Source organism: Notamacropus eugenii, chromosome 3 (assembly GCF_028372415.1).
Source record: "Notamacropus eugenii isolate mMacEug1 chromosome 3, mMacEug1.pri_v2, whole genome shotgun sequence".
Taxonomy (NCBI): Eukaryota; Metazoa; Chordata; class Mammalia; order Diprotodontia; family Macropodidae; genus Notamacropus; species Notamacropus eugenii.
In genome coordinates, this window is record NC_092874.1 from 469,547,977 (window position 1) to 469,572,939 (window position 24,963).

General features: G+C 40.4%; 1 protein-coding gene across 3 annotated transcripts in view; it reads right to left on the minus strand.

The window, feature by feature from the left end:
* The window catches only part of BMPER (BMP binding endothelial regulator), a 278,921-nt gene that overhangs the window by 184,798 nt on the left and 69,160 nt on the right, over nucleotides 1-24,963 (minus strand). For all 3 annotated transcript variants that reach the window (XM_072598870.1, XM_072598872.1, XM_072598871.1), the window contains exons 4-6: nucleotides 11,387-11,469; nucleotides 6,808-6,898; nucleotides 2,049-2,131 (exon numbers count right to left, since the gene is read on the minus strand). In XM_072598870.1, coding sequence (XP_072454971.1) covers nucleotides 2,049-2,131; nucleotides 6,808-6,898; nucleotides 11,387-11,469 — 257 coding nt within the window. The remainder of the gene's footprint in view (nucleotides 1-2,048; nucleotides 2,132-6,807; nucleotides 6,899-11,386; nucleotides 11,470-24,963) is intronic.

Sequence of the window (24,963 nt, forward strand, 5' to 3'; positions counted from 1 at the left end):
TCCGGGGGCTTAAAGAGACATTTTGAGCAGAGCCTGTCAAGAACTGATATTTCCCTCTCCTGCCACCTGGGGTTTATGTCTATGTTGTTATTGTTAATGCTAAGATCTCCATAAAGCTCTCCAACCATGTGTCAAAGTAAGAGCCATTTCCCAATAGAAAAACTGCCAAAGGATAAGAACAGGCAGCTTCAAAGGAAGAAATACAAGATATAAACAACCATTTAAAAAATGTTCCAAGTCACTAAGACTGAAAAAGAAAGATAAAGCATCTCTGAAGCTCTACCTACCACTCCTCAGACTGGCAAAGATGACAAATGCAGAAAGCAATCGATGTGAGCAGGTTTGAAACTATACTTGTCACTTTTCCAAGCTGTGTATACCTTCTGATCCCACCATATCACTACTAGACCTATTCTCAAAAATATCAAAGAAAGGGGAAGAGGATTCATATGGACACAAATAATCTTTGTGATAACCAAAAACTGAAAACTAAGGGTAAGGGAGGTGTCCTCCTGTTGGGAGGGGGTTGGCTAAACAAATTGGGGCATATGAATGGAATGGAATATTTTGTGCCAAATGAAAGGGCACAGTTTCAGAAAAAAACTGGGAAGACCTGTAGGAAATGATGCAGAAGGAAGTTTGCAGAACAAGAAGAAATTATGCAGCAACAAGTAAAGAGAACAATTCAAAAGACTTTAGAATTCCTATAAGTACAATGAAAAACCTCAAATCCTGGAGATGTAGATGGACATGAAAACAAAACCTGGAGATGAAACAAGCCGCTCCTCTCCTGCCAGGAAGGGGATGGACTTAAAATGCAGAATGAGGTGGACATTTCTGAACACAGACAAGGTGGGAATTTGTTTTGCTGCTCTACTCATCTTTGTGATGAAACTGATTTGTTTGTTTTTCCTGTTCATTTGGGGAAGAAACGGTGGGAGGTATAGGCTATATAAATGCTTATAAAAATATTTTTAATTAAAAAAAAAAAAGCCGTGTCAAGGTTTTTGTCTCTCCATTCTAACCAGCATTAGAAGTAAAGTAGAAGCACTAGGGCTTTGGTCCAGGGGTAAAAGTTTAAAGAATGCTAAGAGCACCACAGAGGGAGGAGAGGTTCCTCCTCTGCCTTCCCCAACTTCACAGATATGACAGTTGGTACAAAAGCCTCTGTATTTTCTTCTCCTTCAGACACTTGTATTGTCCCAGGACCCAGGACTCTCCCTCTGCCCCGACAGCTGCAAACCAGTGAGATCTCTCCATAGTTGCCCTTCATCCCTTAGGACAGAAAATCAGAAACTGTTCATTACAGTTTTGATTCTAACAATAAGGATGCCAATAATCATGGGTATGTAAATTTTGGCTTCTTTTGTCTATCGGGATGGGGACTCTCCCCTTCCTGTCCCCAACCATGAACTCTGAACATCCAGCTGGAGTTTCTCCTAACCCCTGTATTGTCATAAATGAAAGATTTGGAACTGGGAACCTCCTTAGAGACCAAGTCTAAACCCTATATTTTACAAATGAGGAAGCTGAGGCACAGAAAAGTAAGTGGCCTGCCCAGGGTCAAATAGTGACCAAAGTAGGATTTGAACTCATACCTTCCTGAGTTCAAGCCTCGTGCTCTAGATCCTGTGCCATCTAGCAGCCCATCACTAATAGTATAACTGCCTCAAGCCCCATGACAAGTCACTTCATCTTTCTGGTCCTTAGTTTTCTCATCTTCAAAAATGAGTGGATTAGATTCTATGGCCTCTGAGGTTCCTTACAAAGGAAAGAAAAGGCACCAGGGCCCTAGAATTCATACCTTCCACTTCTGGCCCCTATTCTCAGGCCCCTAAGTGAAGAAAACTCCTCCCACAGTGGGGTAGAAAGATAAGATGCCCTTTAACAGTGATGACCTTGTCATGCACACCCTCAGTACCACAAATCACAAAGTAGTGTGACTATTCTGGGGAAGAAGGAGAAAGCAGACAGAAACGGCCAATGCATGCCACTCCAGGTAGGCAGCCTAAGATCGAGCCTCTTGAAAGACCCAGGGTTGTACTTACAATACACGTGCACTTGGTGCATCTGTTCCCTTCTGGCTGAAACTCTTCCCCTTCATGGTATTGAACTCCTTCAAAGACGCATCCTGAAAGGGAAGGAAGACTTCAGTCCAGGCACGCTTCTGACTCACAATGTCCTTCAGATCTGAAGGGCACAGCTTTTCCCCATCCACTTTCTTCACCTTTCTTCCCCCATCAAGCAATGAATCAACCAATAATGATAAATAAATTGACAAGCATTTACTCAGCACCTACTATATGGTCTATACAGTATATAGTCAAGCATTATTCTAGATGCTAGTGATACAAAAACAAAAAATGAAACAGTCTCTGTCTTGAATGAGCTAACGTTCTATAGGGGAAGTCAACATGTGCACATCCCTGTTGGAGATGCATTAGGCACATGCAGGCTTAGATACATTTAGTAAATAAACCAGGAAGTTCTCCCCGAGACAATAGAACACAAAGCAGAGTTATGATTTCTGTAAGTGCCCATGGAACCCCACTGCAGAGAAAATAAATAAGAGGTCATTGAAGGGAGGGTAAAGTGAGAGCTAGCAACTGTCAATTATGAGAGAAAAAATGGATGAAAAGGGAGATTTCTCCTTATGTATGGCAAAGAAACCTTCCTTTATAAAATTAGACAAATCAGCATTGGAACAAGTACCTTGAAGGCTTGGGAAGATGGTGGGGGAATCAACTGAGAAGGAGAAAAGAGAACAATTACAATTTTTGAACCCCCGACAATGGAGGAAAATGTGAAGGGGACAAAAATCTTAGGAGAGACTAGAAGGGAGAGGATGTTAGTTTGAATCCTGGCCTTGTCACTAACTGAATGTATGACCTTACAAAAGACACAACTTCTGTGTGCCTCAGTTTCCTAATCTGTAAAATGAGAACTTAGAGCAAGGGATTTCTATGGTCCCCTACAGTCCTTGGCTTGAAAAGTGATTTACCAATTTGATCCTCATGACAGCCCTAAGAGACAGATTCTAGTGTTATCATTCCCATCTTACACATGAAGAAACACTGAGGGCAACAGCTGTCCAAGGTCCAACAGCTAAGATGCACCTGAGAGAGGATTTGAATCCAGGTCTTCCTGACTTCAAGTCTAGTACTTCATCTACTCTGCCTGACCTCATGAATGTCCTATGATACTATGAAATGGAAGGGAAAGAGGCATGGAGAATTAAAGGGGTACTTCATACCTGATTTAATGTCCTCCCCTTAAAAAAAGTGATGGGACCAGTTTGAAATGTACAGGATACACATACATACACACACACGAGCACACACACACACACACACACACACACACACACACACACACACACCCCGAATCAGGATTTGCATTTCCACACCAGCAAAGTCATGTTACCTCCACACAAGTGGGATTTTGGAGCCAAATCCAAGTGCAAAGAGCGCTAAAAGATGACCTTTCCTCTGGCTAAGAGGAAGTCCCCCTAGAACCCAGAAAGCCCCGCCCTGCCGAAGAACAATACAGATAGAGACCACGGTGGCAAGAAGACACTGGCATCTCCAAATCCCATAGTTTGTATCCAAAGCAGGGGAAAGATAACTAGAGATGTTGGAAATTCTTTTTAGAAAATAAATGGAAATTTTTAAAGTCCTAAGATGGGGAAGGGGAGGGATGGAGAGAAAGCTCTAGGGAAACCCCTCTGAGCTTCAGGGGACCTCCTTGTCTACTAAACTACAATTCAGGCTAAGAAATATCTTGGGTCCAACCTGTTACACTGGACAGCGGCAGGAGAAGAGTAGAAAGCTTACCCTAAATCCACTTAGAGATCCCAGTCTCTATTTTCTGCAAACATCTGGTCTCCTCATCACCATCCTTGGTTGCGGCCAAGGTAATGCACTATTAAACAGTTGTGTGTGTGTGTGTGTGTGTGTGTGTGTGTGTGTGTGTGTGTGTGTGTGTGTGTGTGTGTGTGCGCGCGTTACAGGATTTCTGGAAACATGGGAAAGATACAACCATTGCTTCAAAACTCATTTTTGCCAGTGACCCTCCCAGAGTAAAAAGCAAACTCCCTGGGCCTAGATCATGTCAGGCAAACCTAGAAGTCAAATAGAGGGATTTTCTAGGCATTAGGTGTCAAACTCAAATAGAGATAGGAAGCACTAAAGTATACCTAAAGATTGCTGCAGGCTACAGGTGGACTTCAAGAAAATATATATTAACATTATCTCTGTTTTGTTTTATTTTTACTTAGCTAATTAAATATTTCCCAATTACATTTTAATTTGTTTGCCTGCCATTAGGAGTCTTCCAGGCTAGGTGTTGGACACTTTCGGCACTGGACTGACAAGTTTGAAGTGAGGGAAGTTGTAGTCAGGAGACATGGGACTCAGTCACCTTCCCCAAGGCTGTTTATCACCAGCATGTGCATTCTCAGAGCCACAGCCAGGAATTCTGGTACTGGGACAGGGACCACAGAACATGTCCCAGAAATTTAAGACAAACTCAGGTGAGAAGAGAGTAGAGAGACCTGGGACTTTGGGACACAAAGCTTGAGGGGGTGAGATCCCAGATATCTGCCCCTACCCACCCACCGGTAGAAATTAAAAAAGGCTACTTCTGGAAAGGGGGGCAGAGGGAAGGGCAGAAAAGTAGGGAATAGACCAAGGAGGGGTTCCTTAAGAGGGTGACCATGGGGAGACAGGTTGATGGGAAGAGGAAACTTACTGTCTGAGAGCTTCCTTATTCACACTTTACTAGGATATAGGATCATAAACCTGGCTAGAAGGGACTTCAGGGACTATCTCAGACTTTTTTGTATCACAGAGCCCTGAGGCTATCTGGTGAAGTCTGTGGATCCTTTCTCAGAAAAATGTTTTTAAATGCATAAAATAAAATACAGAGGATTACCAAGGAAACTAGTTATATTGAAATAGTTATCAAAATATGTTCAAATAAAAATGTATTTCATTATTAAAAATTTATGTTTATTTTTTCTTAATTCACAGATCTCAGGTGAATCCATTTGAGTCAAGCCTCATTTTACAGAATAGGAATTAAAGTCCAGAGAGACTCAATGGTTAAATAAGAAATAAGGGACTGAAGTGGGATTTTAATCCAGGTCCTCTGACTCCGAATCCACAGCTCTTTCCACATTACCTCTGCCTGTCCCATGCTGTTTTTGCATGCATCCACAGGCAGACCTTGCCCTGTTCCTTACCCACATTGTGACCTTCTCCGAGCCCCTACAGGTGCTAGCATCTCAGGGTCTACTCACCATTAGAAGTGGTGCTAACTGGGTGCTAAAGAAAGCAGAGTGTGCTAGGCTGGCTTGGGAGCCAAAAAGCCCAGGGTTAATATCTGAGGGACCCTGAACCAGTCACAGACTTCTCCCCAGGCTCTCTAAATCTCATCCTCAGAAGAGGGGGAATAGATCTACATCTATGGAGGGAGTTTCTATTCTGGGAAGGTCCCTATACAAGTGGAATCAGAGGTCTAGACCCAGCAAACAAACAGAACCAAAACAAAGACATAAAGAAGACTCTTTCTACTTGATGAAGTAGTTCAAGCGCTATGAGCACCATCTAAATTTCAGCATCTTCGGTGAAAGCCCTAGTTTGACAGAATGACAAAGATAAACGTATTAGTATTATTATTCTAATTCTGTGCACTCTGCTTAAGAAAGAGAGAAAAATCCAAAGGAACAGGAGCCATCCTGCCTTGGGAAATTTCTCTGACATAACCTATTTCAGGTTAGAATTGCAGAATTCCAAAACCAAGACAAAATTCCCCAATGAACTAAAACTTCACTACAGAGGGGCAGCGAGGTGGCTCAGTGGATCGAGTGCGGAGCCTGGAGTCAGAAAGGCTCATCCTCCTGGGTTCAAATTGACCTCAGATGCTTATTAGATGTGTGATCCTAGGCAAGTCCTTAACCCTGTTAGCCTTGGTTTCCTCATATGTAAAATGAGCTGGAGAAGGTAAGAGCAAATTACTTCAGTGTCTTTGCCAAGAAAACTCCAACAGGGGTTATGAAGAGTCAGAGCTCTCCTAACAGTTCAGTTAACAATCTTGATTCATTAAACTTAACAATATGGGCCCATCCTGGAGAATCATTTTCCTAAAACAGTCTGATGAAGGGCAGAGATGGGTGATAAATGATAGTAATTAGATGAAGGAGGTCCTGATCTAAGTCTGATCACTACTTTAATGCAGGTGGTGAAGTGGACAGAGGATTTATTAGATGTCTACCAGGCATTTCATAAAGGCACTATTCAAATCCGTCTTCAGACAGTTACTAGCTGTGTGAACTTAACTGCTGTCTACCTCAGTTTCCTCAACTGTAAAGTCAATATCTAATAGTAACATCTACCTCCCAGTGTTGTTGTAAGGATTAAATGAAACAATATTTGTAATATCTGTATATGGAATATGTGCCTGGTACACAGTAGGTGCTTAATAAATGCTTGTTTTCTTCCTTCCAAACTTTAAAGCGGCATGTAAACGCTATTATTATTATTATTCCAGGGGATTAAGCTTTTACCAGTTTTCTCTTAAAAAGCAGTTAAGGTTTTGTTAGGGTGATGTGAAACCCATCAGTGCAACACACTGTTCGGGAAGCGATGCTAGGAAGGTACAGATAAGAGGATTAGGATAAGATGAAGAACATGGGACAAATGAACTGTCCTCAGATTTTTCAGTAATACGTAACCCGGGACCCATGAGGGATGGAGAGCCCAGAGCGCCTGGCACAGCTTTGGCTTTGTTCCTTCTCAGGTGTATTACCTGGACAGGTGGGGCAGCACATCCCCTGCTGCTTGGTAGGATTTTTACAATGGACCACACAGCGCATTTCTGCCTTGGTCACGACTCCTTCCTGAAAAACAAAGGACCACCAACTGGTCAAGTCAGAGTTCTCCCTGGAGAGCATTTGCCCTCTCAGGCTGCTGCATGATCAAACCAGTCACTAATGCTGGCAAAGCACTCCTTTGCACTAAGTTCTTACCTGAAGAGGACATCCACTCATGCATGCATTAGTCATTTCAAAGGGTCTGTTGCAGAAATTTGGAGACCAATTCCCTTCCCCTAGGTCCTCTACCAACGGGTGGACTTGCTTCATAAATCTAAGATCAAATCTTGACAATTTATCCTATAGGCCAATTTCTGTCAATGTTCATTTATTCCTTGGACTTAGTTAAATTTACTACGATGCTCTTAAGTTTAATTCCTTTCCCCAAACTCAGTTCTCTTTCGAGTCTAGCTGAAGAGCGATCCATTGCTAAATCCTTTTAAATGAATCACTCTTAAGATTACATAATAACAATTTTTATAAACAACACCAAAAAGGAAGAAAAACATCTGAGTAATTGCAAAACCCAATCATGATCTCCAAGAATAGTGATGGAACATCCTTCCCTAGTTCTGGTAGAGGTAGGAGAAAATGGGTGCTGGGTGTTGCAAGCATGTGCACGTGCATTTGTTTTTAAAGTTATGAAGTAATCTGGTTACCATGTTTTTGGAAAAATAAAAGGTCATTAAATCATCAGCTAGCTTTGTGGAACTGTTTTTCATTGTTATAAGAGAAGGCTTATGTTACAGAAGAAAGAGGAATATCTGGAAATGACTGATGTAAAAAAAATCAACAAAACTTTTTTTTAAAAAAAAGAGTCACCTCTCTAAAGCAGGAGAAGTGTGTCTCATTGGCTCATGGTATCACAGATTTAGATGCAGGAAGAATCCTAGAGGCAGGCAGCGCTTCTTAAACTAAAACTCTGAATTTACATGTCATACCACTTGCTTTTTTAAAGTGGATAATAAAGTCTACATGTTACTTTCAAAACTATCCTACTAGTCTGTGTTCCCATCTGAATGCCCTCATATGTGACCACTGAACCGCAATCAAGCGAAGTTGTAAATTGAATTCTAAATACTCTCCCAACCACAGAAATCTGAGGTTTCTACCACCAAGGACGGAAGTGAACTCTGGGATGGCAAGAAGCCCCATCTCCTGGCCCAAATACTAGCAACTAACAACTTTCAAAGGGAACTGGAATGAACCACAAAGACCATTATAATACTAATTCACAATGACAGAGCTCTTTAAAGTTTGCAAACATGACCTCATTTCAACATTTTATATCCTGAAAATGGACCATCTTGATTTCAAGAAGGAGGCTGACTTTCAGTGAGGTTATGTAAAGTTAGACTATCTGTAACAACATCAGGTGGGAAAATATGGTCCATGGGAAGTGGTGCTCAAGGCTATTGACCAGGACATTCATTTTCCCCCTTTTCAAGACTCACAAGGGATGCTTCTAGCAGTCTTCAGCTGGACCTGTTGATGTCTCAGGTAAGGGAGGCCCCTCCCCACCCAACCCCCTCCCCCCAGATCTAGTAGGGCTTCTTAACTCAGCTTGCAAGAAATGGGAAAGAATCTGGCAACCAGCTTCAGGGGAAACCAAAACATCAGGCAGGGAAGGTTACCTTGCCCTCCTCTTCCCTGAGAGGAAAAGCGTTAGGGAGATGAAAGGGCTTAATGCCTCAGATCTACTGATTTCCCTGATGGAGGCCAAGGCACAGAATATTTCTTTGCTTCCCATTGCTAGTTATAATCCTTTCAGGGGGTGTGTTCCAGGGTTGGTGGGGTTGTGGGCTCCATCACCATTTGGAAGGGAGAGGAAAGGAACAAGGGGGGAATCAGAAAATGGGAGGAGGAAATAAGGAGCAGGAGGAGGGAATGGGGAAAGAGATGGGGAATAGAAGGGAGACAAGAGGGATAAGGGAGGAGAGGGAAAGGGGGAAAGGAAATCGAATGGGATGGGAGAAAAAAAAGGGAAGAGAGGGGGAAGGAAAAGAGAAAGGGAGGAGCCATCTCAAGCTCAGCCCATCCCAAACAGAACTCATGGTCTTTGCCCTTCTTTCAAGCTTTCCTATTGCTCTCTAAGAGACCACCAGTGTCACGGTCACCCAGGCTGGCAGCCTCACTTCCACTAACTTCATGTATCCAGTCTGTTTCCAAGTCTGGTTATTTCTACCTTCACATTTCTTGCATATGTCCATCCCCTTCTCTCCTCTGACTCATTACTGTTGTGTTTCAGGTCCTCATGACCTTAAACCTGAGTACTGCAATAGCCTCGAGGTGGGTCTCTCCCCTGTCTAGTCTGATGCCAAAGTGGAGATCTGACCACATCATTCACCCACACAATCAACTCCAATGGCTCCCCATCTTGACTCTGGGCCTTGTCACTAACTGTGTCTCCATCTTAGGATACTCTCCCTCCACTCCTCAGCCTCCTGGTTCAGAGCCCACCTTCTGCCAGAGTCCTTGCCCAGTCTCCTCTCCCCAAACACACCCTGCTCCCACCTGCCCTTGAAACTTATCTCCCATGTACACTGTATGGAGCTTGCATGTACGATTACTTGAGGGCTGTCTCCTCTATTAGAATCCAAACCCCTAGAGGGGAGATCCGTGTTCATACCTTTCATGCATCCCCAGTGGTTACCACAATATCTGGAGCCTTGCAAGGGTTTAGTAAATGCCAGTCGACTAAGAAAAGGGGGAGGAGAAAAGAGGAGAAGAGAAGGAAGAGAGAAAGAGACCGAGAAACAGGAAGGGAACCAAGATAAGAAAGGAGAAAATCTGAGAAAAGATTGGAGGAAAGGAAGATTTTGGGTTTTCATTTTTTTCTTCCATCTGTACAAAAGTGTTCTTAAAGGTGATATTGAATAGGTTTGGATGAAAGTATCCTTCTACAATTAAGAAAATCCTTCTTGAGCACCCCACATCAACCCCCTTTCTCCTTCCCTCCTCCTCTCTGCTCCAGCTGGCCTTGGGCAGCCTGCGGTGGGCCCCAGCTTTCCTCCTCCCTCTCCCCCATCCCCCAAACAAAACTCAACCAGCCTGCCACTCTCTCAGGCTCTCTGTATTGTGTATATACAAACACAAATGTGTATGTGTATATATTGAAGGAATTTGTTTTGCTTGACATATATACTTATTCCAATAAACTTGTTTTCTTTTCTGTCTTTTTTCCAATGAGGTGGGAGGCAGGAGACCAAGAAAATTCTTTTCTATTCAGTTTTTATTTAATAGAGAGGCAGGGGATGGGGCTACACAGATGAAGTGTTACCAAGTACTTTCAGATAAGTTCATTATATTACTCGTTTTACTTAACTGTTTTCCTTTGTTACAAGAAACCTCTCAGGAAGTGAGCGTCATCTATACACATTTATAATGTAAAAACAAAACACAGCAACGAAACGCTTTTTTTACAAAATAGAGATGATGATAATAATTGCACCTCCTAGAGAGGGTGGACACCAAAAAGAGCCCCTGAAACACCCTGTGGAAAGTTCTTGGCAAACCTTCAAACACCGTGTAAACGTCTACATTATTGTAGACATCAATAAATGTAGTGATTCTTTCCTAGGGATGGTCTACTTTATCCAAATTTTAATCCAAATTTTCTTCCACCAAATACTACTGTGTTCAATGAGAGCAGATATTATCCTCTAGACAATCTACCAACACCAGGCTAAAGGAGGCAGATCCCTGGCTGTGGAATCAGGGGATCTCATTTCCAACCCTGCCCCAGACACTGACTAGGAAAGTGACCATAGTAGACAACTCATGTAATCTCTCTTTCCCTCAGATTCCTTATTTGCTAAATGAAAGGGTTAGATTTAGCCTCTCTTCTGTGATCCTGTCCCTAAGATCACAACAGCATTCAAAAGGAAGGAAAGCTCTTTTTTTCTATCCAGAGAAGAATTTTCTGGGTATTTTTCGGGGTCATTTCAATGAATTTTTTTAAGTTTCCCTTCATCACCCTCAGCCCAACTCTGCAATGCTCCCAGCTTAGATCACTTTATTGAAGTGAGGCATGATCCCTGCTTTCCCAGTTCAGCTATGCTTGGTCTCCCTGGAATAGTCCGAGATTGTTTCTGAACCTAGCAGGTTGACATCATTGAGGTTCCTGAATCCTAATTGCTTAGATTTAATACAATTTGCAGATTGGCTGACTTTCAGAACGATCCTAAATCAAAGAAAGAAAACATATACACTCAAACAAAACCTCCTTTCTGCTTATTGGAATTCATGTCTTTCCCAAAGCTGACTTCACAGGAAGACTTGCATTTTCCCCAAGGTCTTATGCATCTTATGGAGCTTTCCCCCAACAACATTCCATGAAGTTGAACAATTCAGCTGTGTGTTTCTAAGACCTACTTGTCCTAGGGACCTTCAACATCCTGATAAATGTTGTAATAAAGAGATGTAAGACTGTAGATTCCTTTTACATGAAGGGAGTTGAAAAGAGTCAATAGAATCCCACTGGAAAGGACTAAAAGTTTGAGCTGGTCTCCTTACCTGGCACTGGTGAAGGATGCAAGGATTGCCTGGGACCTGCCATTTTAGAGAACTGTTGTAGGTGTTTCCTTCATAGCTACAGCCTAAGGAGAGAAAGAGACCCAGTGGGTGAGAGAGATCAGTAATGTTTCTTTTCTTTTAATACAGATCCCCCAAAAAGTCATTCCAGAAGCTGGAATTTAAGGAACATCACTAGACTGATTTTCATAAGGCAGTTGGTACAGTTAGAGAGTGGTAGATTTGGGGCCAGAGGACCTGAATTCTAATTTTGCTTCTGTCACTTACCTGTGAGACCCTGGACCTCAGTTTCCTTATCTGTAAAATGAAGGAGTTGGACTAGATCTAAGAGATACAGTCAACTTCAGTGATTTCCTCTCTCTATTAAAGTCATTTTACATTAGCCACTCTTAGTCTAATCCCTGTCACAGAGCATGCTCAACCTCTTTATTTATGCCTAAAGGGTAAAAAGATGCATCTCAATGGAGCAGCCAACCCACAGAATCCAGAAAAGCATGGTCATAGAACCAAAAGCTGGAAAAGACCTCTCCAGCCTTACAGTCTCGATTCCAGTCAAGCCATCCTCCCCTCCCTCTCCTGGCCAGAAAACAACTCTGCCCCTGACCCACCCTGGCTTTGATTGGCCATCTTTGGACATCTTTGCTCTGTTCTGGGCCTCTCCAGAAATTCTAGGACATCTACAGTCATATTTGGTGTAACCCTCTGACCCTTTCCAGCTCCCTCTGCATACTGCCCTTCCCTTTTCCCACTTCCCTATGTTGATTATTCCCAATTTATCCCAGTTATATCTTGTATATAGAATTGTTTTCACATTGTCTTCTCCATTAAAGGGTGAGTTCTTTGAGAGCAGAGACTGTTTTGGTCTTTCTTTGTATCCCCAAGCACTTACCAGGTCTGGTACCTAGTAGGCACTTAATAAATGCTTTTTGATTAACTGACTAACTCATTAAAATGTAAACTTGAAAACAGAACTGTCTTGCTTGCCTTTAAGTGTATAACCCCAGTAATTAGCACAACGTTTGGTACATAGTAAGTATTTGATAAATATTTTATCTATCTCTCTATCCATCCATCTATCTATCTATATCCATCCATCCATCCATCCATCTATCTTTCTGTCTAGCTAGCTAGCTATCCATCCATCCACCTATCCATCAATCTATCTTTCTCTCTAGCTATCCACCATCCATTATCTATTTCAATCGCCTCTGAAACAAAGACATGGAAATGGAGACCCAGAAAGGTCAAGCAATTTGGCCAAAGTTGCATAAGTCCTAAGTTTCGTTAAGTATGAAGAAAAGCTGGAGTTTGAGTTCACATGCTATGAACCAATTTCAGGTCTCTTTCCTACTACACCTCTCTGATCTAACACCAGGTGACCCAAGATCTTGCCCCTAAGACCAGAGGCCCAAAGGTCTAAAAGGCCATTTGGTACAACACTAGGAAAAATCAACCAAATTGAATGGGAATGCAAAAACCTAGATTTTTAATTAAGAATCTTAAATAGCCAACTTCTTCATCAGGGTTGACCTCATAGAAGGCCACTGTAGGTATAAGGATGGTATTGACTTGAAATATGTTCCACAATTCATCTGTTAAGCCTGAAAGCAGTGAGAAAAAATTCACCTGAAAGTACCTGTGTAAACATGATCATATCCTAACTTATTCAAGGCCAAAATGGGTTAGCTCATTGAACGCCCAAGTCAACCATGTTAGATCACTAATAGTGATAGCATTTATATAGAGCTTTGTATCATGTAAGGCCTTCTCCCAAGGTCATGGAAGATTCTGTAGCTAGAAGGAGTCTCAGAAAGCATCAAGTCCAACCAATCTCATTTTATGAACAACAGAAACCCAGAGAAATTCCATGATGTATTTAAGTCAGTAAGGTATGTAAATGTATTAGGCAGGATTCGACTCCAGGGCCTCTGGCTCAAGAACTAGAGCTTTTAATCACTCCTATTCCCCATAACCCTCATGCTCCAAGAAACCAACTAACCTAACTAAGTAACTTAAGAAAGAAATACAGGATTCAAAACCTGAATAAGACTTCATGACTTCAAGCCAGAAAATCCTTCCTGGATCATTTAATCAAGGCCCTCCTATTACCCACAAGGACCCTGAGGTGCAGAGGGGATGAGAGGCTTCCCCAAGAAGCCCCAGTAAGGAGCAGAGTGCTCTTCCCACCACATGATCTGAGCCTCTCCAATTTGCTGCCTCTCCCCAAATAAAAGAATAAATGAAGGCAATAAAAATCCAAATGGAACAAATAAGTCAAGGCTAAGCTAGCCAAGACACCAATACCATGTGGGCTCATGTTGCCGCCCCCATCGTCGGTTACATTCTTGAAAAGATGCACTTGTTTGCGCCTCCAGCCACTGGATGGTGATCATTTATAAACACAGCTGGCAAAGACCACTGGCAATTATATTCTGGATTGCTGGAGTTGATTATCTTTCCCTGAAATCTGCTGCTCCTTCTGGCTTCCTTCCCTGTTTCTGCTGGTGGCTCCCAGTCTCCTGGGCTTGAAAGCTCAGGGTTATCTTTAATTCTTGCCCTTTCCTCTCCTATTCAGTCCTTTTCCAGAGGAAACCATGTTCCAAGACCTTTCTGACTGATTCTACCCCTGAAACATCCAACAATCTCTTTCTATTTGTCCGTATCTGTCTGTTTCTGTCTGTCTGTCTCTGTCTATGGGTGTGTGTGTGTGTGTGTGTGTGTGTGTGTGTGTGTGTGTGTGTGTGTGTGTGTGTGTGTGTGATATCTTAAAGAGGTCTTTTTCTGCCCTGTTCTGTTACATTTTTTAATTAAAGTTATTTTTTTCCCATTTATCAGTCATTTATTTCCTCCCTCCTGCCTCCCTCTGGAAAGAAAAAGAAAAACCCCTTATAGTAAACAAGCATAGAAAAGCAAAACAAATTTCCAAATTGGTCGCGTTAAAAAAATGGTCTCTCATTCTGCATATTAGCCTGTCTGCAATCTGTCAGGAGGTAGGCATCATCGGAATAATCACGGCCTCTGGAATTTTGGCCCATCATCGAGTTAGTCAAAGTTGTTGGATCTTTCCAAAGGTTCGTCCCTACAATATCAATCATATTGCTAGCATCTACATCTCTCTCCCTTTCTATTTCTGATGCTGCCATCCAAATACCGACCCTGATGGCCACCACCACCATCTATGGACAACTGATCAAGTGGAGCAGGTTATAGTGACCACCAAGTAAGCTGACTGACTCAGCAGTCCCAGCACTCAATGTCTGCCTGATCTGTCTCCATCATCCACTTCTAAGAGCCCCATTTCAGGAAGCATGTGCCCATGTGTGACTTCTTTACACCTTAGCTCACTTTCTGGACTCTTCTTGCATATCACTAGCCACTTTCTGATCTTATTACATACCTGTGGACCTGAGGCAAGTCACCTAACTTCTCGGTGCCTCAGTTTCCTCAGGTGTAAAGTAAAGGGATTGGACTTGATGGTTTCTCAAATCCCATGAACAGGAGTGAGGGAGGTCTGTATAACAGGGTTATAAAGCAGATGCACCCTCAATAGTACTCACTCTAATTGTGCTAGCTTTTTTTTAATAAAGAGAATATCGTTATAAATGAGATGCTAATGGATGGACAGCTGGTCTTAATTAAGAAGACCTGAGTTCAAGTGCTGAACCTTTGATAGAATTCTAATGTTCAAAAAAAAAAGATCTATGCCAAGGAAAAGTGATGGTGGAATCATCAATAGGCAAGCATGGATGCACTCTGTGCCAGTTGGCATAGTAGAACAGAAATAGAACTGCCTGAACTCTGACATCTGGAGTTCAAATTTTATTGACATTTATTATATATGTATGTATATGTATATATATGATTTTTTAAAAGTCATTTAATTCTCTTAGGCTTCCATGCCTTCAATTCTAAAATGAGGGAAGTTGGACTAACAGCCTGCGAGGACCTATTAGAATGAAGTTCTTATGAGTAGAGATTGTTGCACTCTTTATATTTGTAGCCCTAGCACTTGGCACATAGTGGGAGCTTAAAAAGTACTCATGGATGGGTAGATTGATGCAGATCTAGACCTATGATCCCATGCATATGTTATATGAGAGGCCAGCATCAGAGTTAGGATGACTTGAGTTCAAATGCCCCCTTTGATCCATACTAGCTGCGTGGCCCTAGGAAAGCATTCAGAGAGTGTCCCAGGAGACTCTTGAAGATTTTAAATTGTGGAGAAAGTGCAAATCTGGATTGGTAGGGGGAGTTTCCTTCGTGGGAGTTTCCTACAAGTCTGGCATTCCCTATCCCCATTGTACAGCTATAGCCATACAAATAGAGATATAGAGATTAGATATGAACCATGGGGCAAATGAGAGGATCAATGTGATCTCTTTATCCTTGATTCTGAGACATGGGATTCTAGAGTTGTCATGTCAACAAACATTTATTAAACACCTACTATGGGCAAGGTACTGGAGATTCAAAGATAGGAAGGAGAGACTCCTGGCTCTCGAGGAACTCAGTCTAACGAGAGAAGCAACACACAACCAACTATGTACAAACATGATGGATAAATTGGAGAGAATCAGCAGAGGGAAGGAAGGCATTGTCATTGAGGGGGGTTGGCAAAGACTTCTTGCAGTAGGAAGGGTTTTAGCTGGCACTAGAAGGAAGCCAAGGAAGCCATGAAGGAGTGATGAAGTGGGACAGAATTCCAGTCACGAGGCAACAGACAGAGAAAATGGCCAGAGTTCAGAGATGGAGTGTCTAGAGGGGAGAAGAGCAGGGAGCCCAGCATAAAGCATAGAGGAATGCAGAGTCAGCCCAGACCAGTTCAAAATAGTAAGAGGGAAAAAGAGGGCACAGATATAGAACAGGCACATAAAGCCTGTTACCAGCAATAGAGAAACCCACTTCCCCTCCCCCCAACACACACACACACACACACACACACACACACACACACACACACACACACACACACACACACACCCTTTCTTTCTTCTCTCCCTCTCCATAGCTCCATAACATTTCAGGCTATGTTAATGAATGTCAAAAGGTAACAAACAACCACCCAAATACTAAGGCTGGACTTCTGGGAAAGATTGTTTGGGCAAAGGCAAAGAAAAAGGAATACCCTGAAGCATGCTGGGAGTGGGGGAAGAATGAGGTGTAGCTCAATGTCCACAACGATCTGTGTATACCAGGGGGAGGGTAGAGAGCAGCCACAGGTGCCCAGCAGCTCCCTCCCCACATCTTTGAGCCTCAGATTCAGACAAGAACATACAATAATTGAAACGTTCATCCTCACTACTATTACTCCACAACCCTGGAAAGCACAACCAAAGGGAGGATCTGAGAGCCACAAAAAAAAGGATCTAACATGATTAGGTTTGAAAGGAAAGATCATTGAAGAAACTGCCTGAATTTGGGAGGGAAGGACACTGGAGCCCAGAGAAATAAAGTACCACACCCAGGACAGGGCTAAGGGCAGAAATAAGCCACTCAGGGTTTCCATGCTTTCCCCTCCGCTCTGCCTTGCTGCTGCCTCTGACTACATGGCCAAGGAAATGTTCAATAGGATAAGTACATCAGACACTTTCACAGACTTGGAACGGCTCACCAAATTCTCACGGAATTATGAATGATTGAAAACCACTCAGTGGTACTTTGTTCTCCAATTCCTACAAATCAAATTACTAAAGGATTCAGGGATACAGCTGATTGAAAACATACTTGGAAAGCTGCATCTACTTTATATATGTGCTTGCGTATAAATATCCTTTGTATTTAGCATTGCAAAGATAGAAAGACTTCAATCACCCCAGCGCACACCACTGCTTGAGCAAGAATAAAGGTAGTCAGTTTCCAATAATAAAAACCAATATTGAGCAATTTGTATGAAAATAAATCATGCTCAATAAACATATTTCCAATAGAATTACACGGCTGACCCATTCCTTACTCAGCTAATAAATAACTTGTTCCAAGAGGTGGGAAAGGCTAGGGAAGGAAACTAATCCAATTATGTCCCTGCCAAGTAAATACAAAATCCTTCAAAGCCAGATCCGCCTCTAGTGTCTCTAAAGAGTTCATATATTTTCAGTGTCTCTGGATACATCAAGGATCCTTGGTTCACTGGGCGGGGGCTCCATACATCAGCGTAGATCATGGCCCTACCGTGACTGGGTAGAACAACTATGAGTTGGTGTGGCCATCGCTCTGTGGTAAACCTAGTGGGAGGCCTCTCCAAGCTAAACCAGGCCTGCTCCTCACATGGTAGACATGAAGGTCAGCACCAGGTCTCCACGCAGCTCAAGCAGAAAGAGTAAGTAAAATCTCTTCTGATGCATGCCACATCCATAATGCCATAATGCCCTCCTTCCTTAATGAACTTATAAAAGAAATAACATGTTTATTCTGTATATTTAAATGTTATTACATAATTGCCAAAGATCTTGTACATATATGTTATATTATAATTGGTATAAATGTTGTATGTGCTATACATGTTATACAATTGCTGTTAGATATATTGTGTCATATAATTGTTATAAGTGTAATCTGTATTATATTATTACATAATTGTTATATTACATATGTACATGCTATTACATGATTAATGTAAATGTTATAGATGTCTATGTACTGATAAATAATCGTTATAAATGTTATGTATGCTTATGTGTTAGTATATCATTATTATATATGTTATACCTGTATACATGTCATATATTAATAGCTATATTACATATGTACATACTATTATATAATTAATATAAACTTTATATATGTACATATCGTTATATACTTGTTATAAATTTCAAACATGTATATATGTTTTTATATCATTGTTATATATGTATGTTATATACTTGCTATAAATGTTATGAATGTATATAATATTTTATGGTATGTAAGGAAAGGACGAAACCTGTGATTTATTTGGTATAGGAAATTCCCAGTGTGGAAACTCCCTCTACCAATGCATATTAGAACCTTATCTGAATCTTAGAAAGCATCTGGGGCTCTGAAAGGCTAAGTAACTTGGCCAGGGTCTCACTGCTAGAATGTTTTAGGAGCAAGACTTGAACCCAGGTCTTCCTAGTCCTTAGCACAGCTGGTAATGCTTACCGATGGCTAGATTGAGGTCTCTCATTGGACTTGACATCCTCTAAGGTAACACCTGTTTTGACTCTAGGGACTTAAAAGACATTTTAATCAGGTGTATTAAAGAACTCATACAAAAGCTGACCTGATACTGTCAATTGGACAAGAAGGAAATGGCTTGGCTTGGCTTGAGAGGTACAAAGAGTACTTGAGCACTCTTATATGCAGGAAAGTTCTGGTAAGATGTACGGCGAAAACCTCATGGATCTGGAGAGACCTTAGATGCCTTGTCGTCTAATTGCAGATGAGGAAACGGGTTCAGGAAATTTTACTAACTTGACCATAGACACAGTCAGGGCCAGTAGTGTTATGGTGTGAGTACAGGGGAGTGAAGTAGAAGAGCAGGAAGGTAGGAAGGGGCTAGGTTATGTAGGGCTTGAAATGCCAGGGTTTGATTATTGGGGGAATAAGGAATTTCTTGGGTGTGAGTGAGTGAGTGAGTGGCTCTGTGTGTGTGTGTGTGTGTGTGTGTGTGTGTGTATGTGTGTGTGTGTGTGTGTGTGTGTGTGTGTGTGTGTGGACAGGGGGAGATGGCAAACAAACTTTAGGAAGACCATGTTGGCAGCCAAGGTAATAAATGTCAGAGGCTGAAGTTGAACCTGGGTCTTCCTGTTTCCATGTGGCACAGATAGCCCACTATCCTATGCTGCCCAAGATCCCTTCCCCTCTATCACTTAAAAGAATGGAAGTGAAAATGTCTTTAAATTTAAAACAAAAACCAAAATGAAAAGGCAGAAGCGTCTTAACTAAAGAGACTCAAAATAGGAAAATCCTTCAAAAAAGGAAAAGAAGGAAAAATGACCAAACAGAAAGAAAAAACAAAGCTGCCATCTGATGATCAATTAAGGAGTCAGAGATTCTGGTACAGTCATTATCAGAAGAGATAAAGAAAGAGCTAACCTCAGCAATAGCTCCAGAGAGGCACTTCCAGCATGTAATGGATGATAAACACTTACAATAAATGAACAAAGAACTTTCTTTGCTCAAGTAAGATCTCATACTTCTAAAGCAAGATGAGTCATCAATTAAAGAAAGAGGTGGGAGGGGGGCAATTACAAAAGTAAAGAGAGTAAGAATAAAGGACAACTTCACTAGAAGAATAATTGACAACTTCCAAGCAAAGATGTTGGACCGGGAAGGCAGACTTCAGAGAGGCAATTTTAGAATGCTTGGACTGGAGCATGGTCTGGCAAACACAGAGTAAAAATGAAGCCACACAAGAGAAAATGTTTTATGTCCAGAGATCCAGGGACAGATTACAGTGTTGGAAGCCACCATAAAGAAATCCCAGGTTCAACTTCTTAAATACGTTATCTGAATATTCCAGAGCTCTATCTCTAGCACTCCATAGAATAAAGGATTTGGTAAGCATCTAGGCAGAGGAACACCACTGAGTGAGGACCACCACGTCAAATCTTAGAGAAAACCAGAAAAGGATTGAACTTCGCCTTATCTTTGGATAAGGAAATCTTATCTTTGGTCAAGGAAAATCAGGCTTCATCCCAGAATCCTCTACCCAAATAAATGAGGAATTAGAAGGTAAAAAATATGTTTTTGATTTCCTGGGACATTTCTGAGCCTTTCTGCTGGAAGAGTAGAATCTAGTAAGGTCTTTGATATGTAAATCAGCCCAGCAAAATTCCAGGTAATGCCTAAAGAGGCCAGTCCAACCAGGGACCTTTGATGTGCAAATCCAAGATGCATTTCAGGTAAAGCTAAAGCCAGCTTTAAATGTCTGAATCACTAAAGGGAAAAGCAATGTAAATCCTGTGCTGGTTTAGCAAAATAGTACCAAGGTTATGATGTGAAATTACCCCAAGCAGGGAGAGGGGCTGGAGTGAAGGAAGAAGAAAAGAGAGAAAAAGAAAGAAAGACCTGGGAAGGGGATTCAACCAACAGGTTATGCTAGAAGGATAAAGCCCAAGAAATCAAGATCTCTTCCCTTCCACCCACTGCTTTTCCAAACTTCTCTTTTACTCTTGAAGGAACCATCATCGTAGCAATCCCCTAGACTCACAGCCTCCATGCTGTCCTTTCCTCCTCCTCACCCTCCCACAGCCATCGTACTCAAATCACTGACAACTGTTGCCCTTCTGTCTCCACCACCTTCCTCCATTCTCACAGCCACCACATTAGTTCAAGAGGTCCACACCTCATGCCTAGATTGGTCTCTCTTCCTCTCTCTCTCTCTCTCTCTCTCTCTCTCTTTCTCTCTCTCTCTCTCTCTCTCTCTCTCTCTCTCTCTCTCTCTCTCTCTCTCTCTCTCTCTCTCTCTCTCTCTCTCTCTCTCTCTCTCTCCCTCTCACCTGCCAACATGGTCTTATGGTCTTCCTAAAATTTCTCTGTCATTCCCCCCCCCCCCCCACAATACACACACACACACACACATTCAATAAATTCCTTATTTCCCCAATAACCAAAACCTGGCATTTCAACCCGTACATAACCTTCCTACCTGTCTGCTCTTCTTACAAACCCCATTGGCCCTGTCTATTCCCCATGCATAGAATTCCCTCCCTCTTCACCTCCACCTCTTAGAACCCATTTCCTTTCAAGACTGCCAAACTTCATCTCTTACATGAAGCTTTTCTTGATACCCCTCTCCCAGCTGCCAAGACCACCTACATCCTAGCCCCCTAAAAACAAAAAAACATTTTCTCCAATATTCATTTTGTACATATCCCCTGTATAACTTCTAGGTGTCCATGCTGCCTTCCCTCCAGAACATAAGTTCTTTGAGGGCAGAGATCATTTTACTCTCAGGTATTGATATCCCCAGCTTCTAAGACAGTTCCTAGTATACAGCAGGTGTTCAATGAGTGCTTGTTTGCTTTATTATAACTTACAATGATTCCAAGAAAAAGAAAGATTTGGGAGGGCAAGCGCATGTAAAAATTATTCAGGATTATCACCCCTCCAGAAAAGAAAAACAGTGAGTTGCTGTGATCTGAACTTTTTAAACTGCTGATGGGGTCAGCCTCTGAAGAGGTCAGCATCTGAAAGAGGTATCCGAACTACTTATGCATTGGCATTCCTTCAAAAGCTATGGACTATCAAGGCAACAATAGCTTTGACTAGGTTAGCCCAGTAGCTACATCATTTTGTTTGATGACTAAAGTCACAAGCAGAATTGGGGAAGAAAAGGAGAGATGAATGAATGATATTATTAGACTTCAGAAATAAATAAATAAGTTTTTGTTTTTCAGTCATGCACAGCTCTTTGTGACCCCATTTGGGGTTTTCTTGGCAAAGATAATGGAGTACTTTGCCATTTCCTTCTTCAGCTCATTTTACAAATGAGGAAACTGGGGCAGCACTAAATGACTTGCCCAGGGTCTCACAACTACTAAATGTCTGAAGATGAATTTGAACTCAGCTTTCCCAGACTCCAAGACCAGCATTCTACCTACATAGCCACCTAGCTGCCCTGTTAAATGAAAAGGTAGTGGGATCCATAAGTTGAATTCTTTAATTACGAGTACCACTGATAGAGAATTATAGAAGTAGAGAAAAACCTGAATCCCCAAGTAATATTCCTACTGAGGTGTGGAAGTTTGTTGTTGGGTTGTTTTTTTTTTAATTCAATTGGTTATAGAAACAATTGAGGAAAGATGGATAGTTCAGTGTGTGCATGTGGGTCAATGTGATTTTCTTTGTGTTCTCATAAAGATCAAGACTGAAACTGCATAGAGGTCACTGTGTGTATAGGCAGAGGGGAGTGATCTATGTATATACTTAAAACTTGAAGTAGGATTCTGTGGTTGAGGGCTCAGATGACTCTCTTCATGTATATGAGTGGAATTAGACTCACTTTAGGGAAGCACATGTTGATGATGATTCAAACGATGTAGAGTCATGTGACAGGAGAAAATGACATTTAAGAATTACGTTATTTTATTTATTTACTTTAATTATGTTGCTAATTTAATTATGTTAATATAACAATTGTGTTCACTCAAAATTCAGTGGCTAGAGCACTGTTCCTTGAAATTACAAAGACGATTTCAAATCCTGCCTCCAACATTTACTAGCTAGAACTACGTGGTCCTTGGCAAGTCACTCAACCTTTCTGTGCCCCCGTTTCTTTATAAAATTAGGAGGTTGGATTAAACAGCCTCTGAAGATACTTCCAAGTCTACATCTATAATCCTATAATCATTTCTTTATGTCAAAAAGAAAGAAAAGAGAGGATTGTAGAATAAATACAAAAACAAGATAGAACAATGTATTCCCTATAAGGACCATACAATTAAAAAAAAAAAAAAAAGGAAGATATTTAAATGTCCAAAAGGAAAGGTAGGAGAAAATCTTATTATTCATTGAATAACTCCAGAAAATCAGGAGTTGCAGTCATGATGTCTGACAAAGCTGAATTTAAATTATAATGAATTAAAAAGAACGAAGCATGGTCATTATTTTTGGATTAAACGATCGCTGGCAATTAGGCAATGCCCTGTTACATGTATCTATCTAGGCATCTAATGGCAGAGCAACTTTTTTCGTAGAAATGTTACTGGAATAACAAAGAGATCCAGATAGAAAAACATCACCACTGGATGCTTCTGCAACCCATTTACCTATTATTATAGTTATATTATTATATTTATATCTATGTATATATATAATATTTATATTATATATTATATATATTTATATATATTATTATAGTTAAAGCAAAAAGATGAACAAGAAAGAAATTTAGGCATTAGACAGAATACTGAAAATACTAGATTTGAGAGTTATTTGGAAAGAACTGTGTGAACTTAGAGAACTTCTTTTTATTCTAATCAGACATTTACAAAAAATGATCATACTCTAGGGAATTAAAAAATAAAAATAAATGCAGAAGGGCATAAAGTTTAAACATTACTACGAGTGAAATACTAACCAGCAAAAGAAAAAAAGAAAGGTCAAAACGTGAACCTAAATGGAGATTAAAAATGATTTAAGACCAAATTATGAAAACAACAAAAAATAATAGTAATATAATATATCCAAATTTATGGAATACAGTTCTTATACATTATTCCCTTAAACATATTAATAAAATATAAATTTATTGCATTCCATTTGCTGTTTAAAAATCCAAAAATCAACCAACTAACATACCACAAATAACCACAAAAGATTACTAAAATGAAAAGAAAAAGTAATAGAAGTAAAAGTATAAAAAAAAACCTCATGTTTTTAGGATCAGTAACATCAAAATCATTGACAAATTTAACTAAAGAAGAGAGAGAAGAGCAAATTATCAAAATTCAAAACAAAGAGTGAAAATCACAATAAATAGTGAAAAAATGAAATCATTAGAGAATGCCAATGCAAGTATATGGCAATAAAACTGAAAAAAATTTTAAAAGTTGAATATCTACAAAAAATGTAAAAGGAAAACATTTACAAAAAGAAGAAAGAGATAACCTAAAGATATAACTATCAGAAAGAAAAATTTAATAGGCCATTCATAAACATCCATCTATGAATGCATATATGCATATATATATATATACATATATAAATACTTATATTTACACCCCGCAGGGTCAAGATAGATCCACAAGTAAATTCTACTAAACATTTAAAGAAAAAGCAATTATTGAACTACCCACCAAATCCTTTTTATGAAACAAATGTCTTAATCCTTCAGTCAGGGAAGGATAAGAGAGAAAAAGAATACTATTGATTAATATCGTTAATAAATATTAATGTAAAATGTTAAATGATGATAAATGTAACCAAAATGATTAAGATCAAATTGGATGAACAAAACAGTTCAGCATTAGGAAAATAATTACCATAATAAATCACAGCAATTAGATCAGCAATTGGAATAATAACCAATTACTATTCCAATATTATAATAATAATATCCAATAATAATTATATCCAATAATAACCAATATAATATAATAAAATATATTACATCATATATTTTTGGAAATCTAGAGTGTATCCTCCTTATGAACCCACCCACCTTACAAGCTCAGCCTCATCAACCTCCTTATTTTTAAGACAAAGAAATTAAGTCCCAAATAAAATAAGTGACTTCCCAAGGTGACGTAGGTCATATGTGGTAGGCTGGGAATATAAACCCTGGTTTTCTGATTCCAAATGCAATTTTCTTTCCATGAAAATATCAATAAATACCCCCCAAAAAGTCTTCGATAAAATATGTCATTTGCTTTTTTTTTTTTTTAACACTACAGTGGGTATAGGAATGAGATGACACTTGTTCTAAACGCAAGACATTTATCTGAATCTAAAAGAATCATTAGTTATAATGATGAAAGTGTAGAATCTCTCACTCTGAAAACGGGTTAAAGCAAGCCTAGCCATCCTTACCATTGTTGACTAGCACAATCTTAGAAATGACGGTGATAACTAAAGGAAAAGCATTGGTAAAG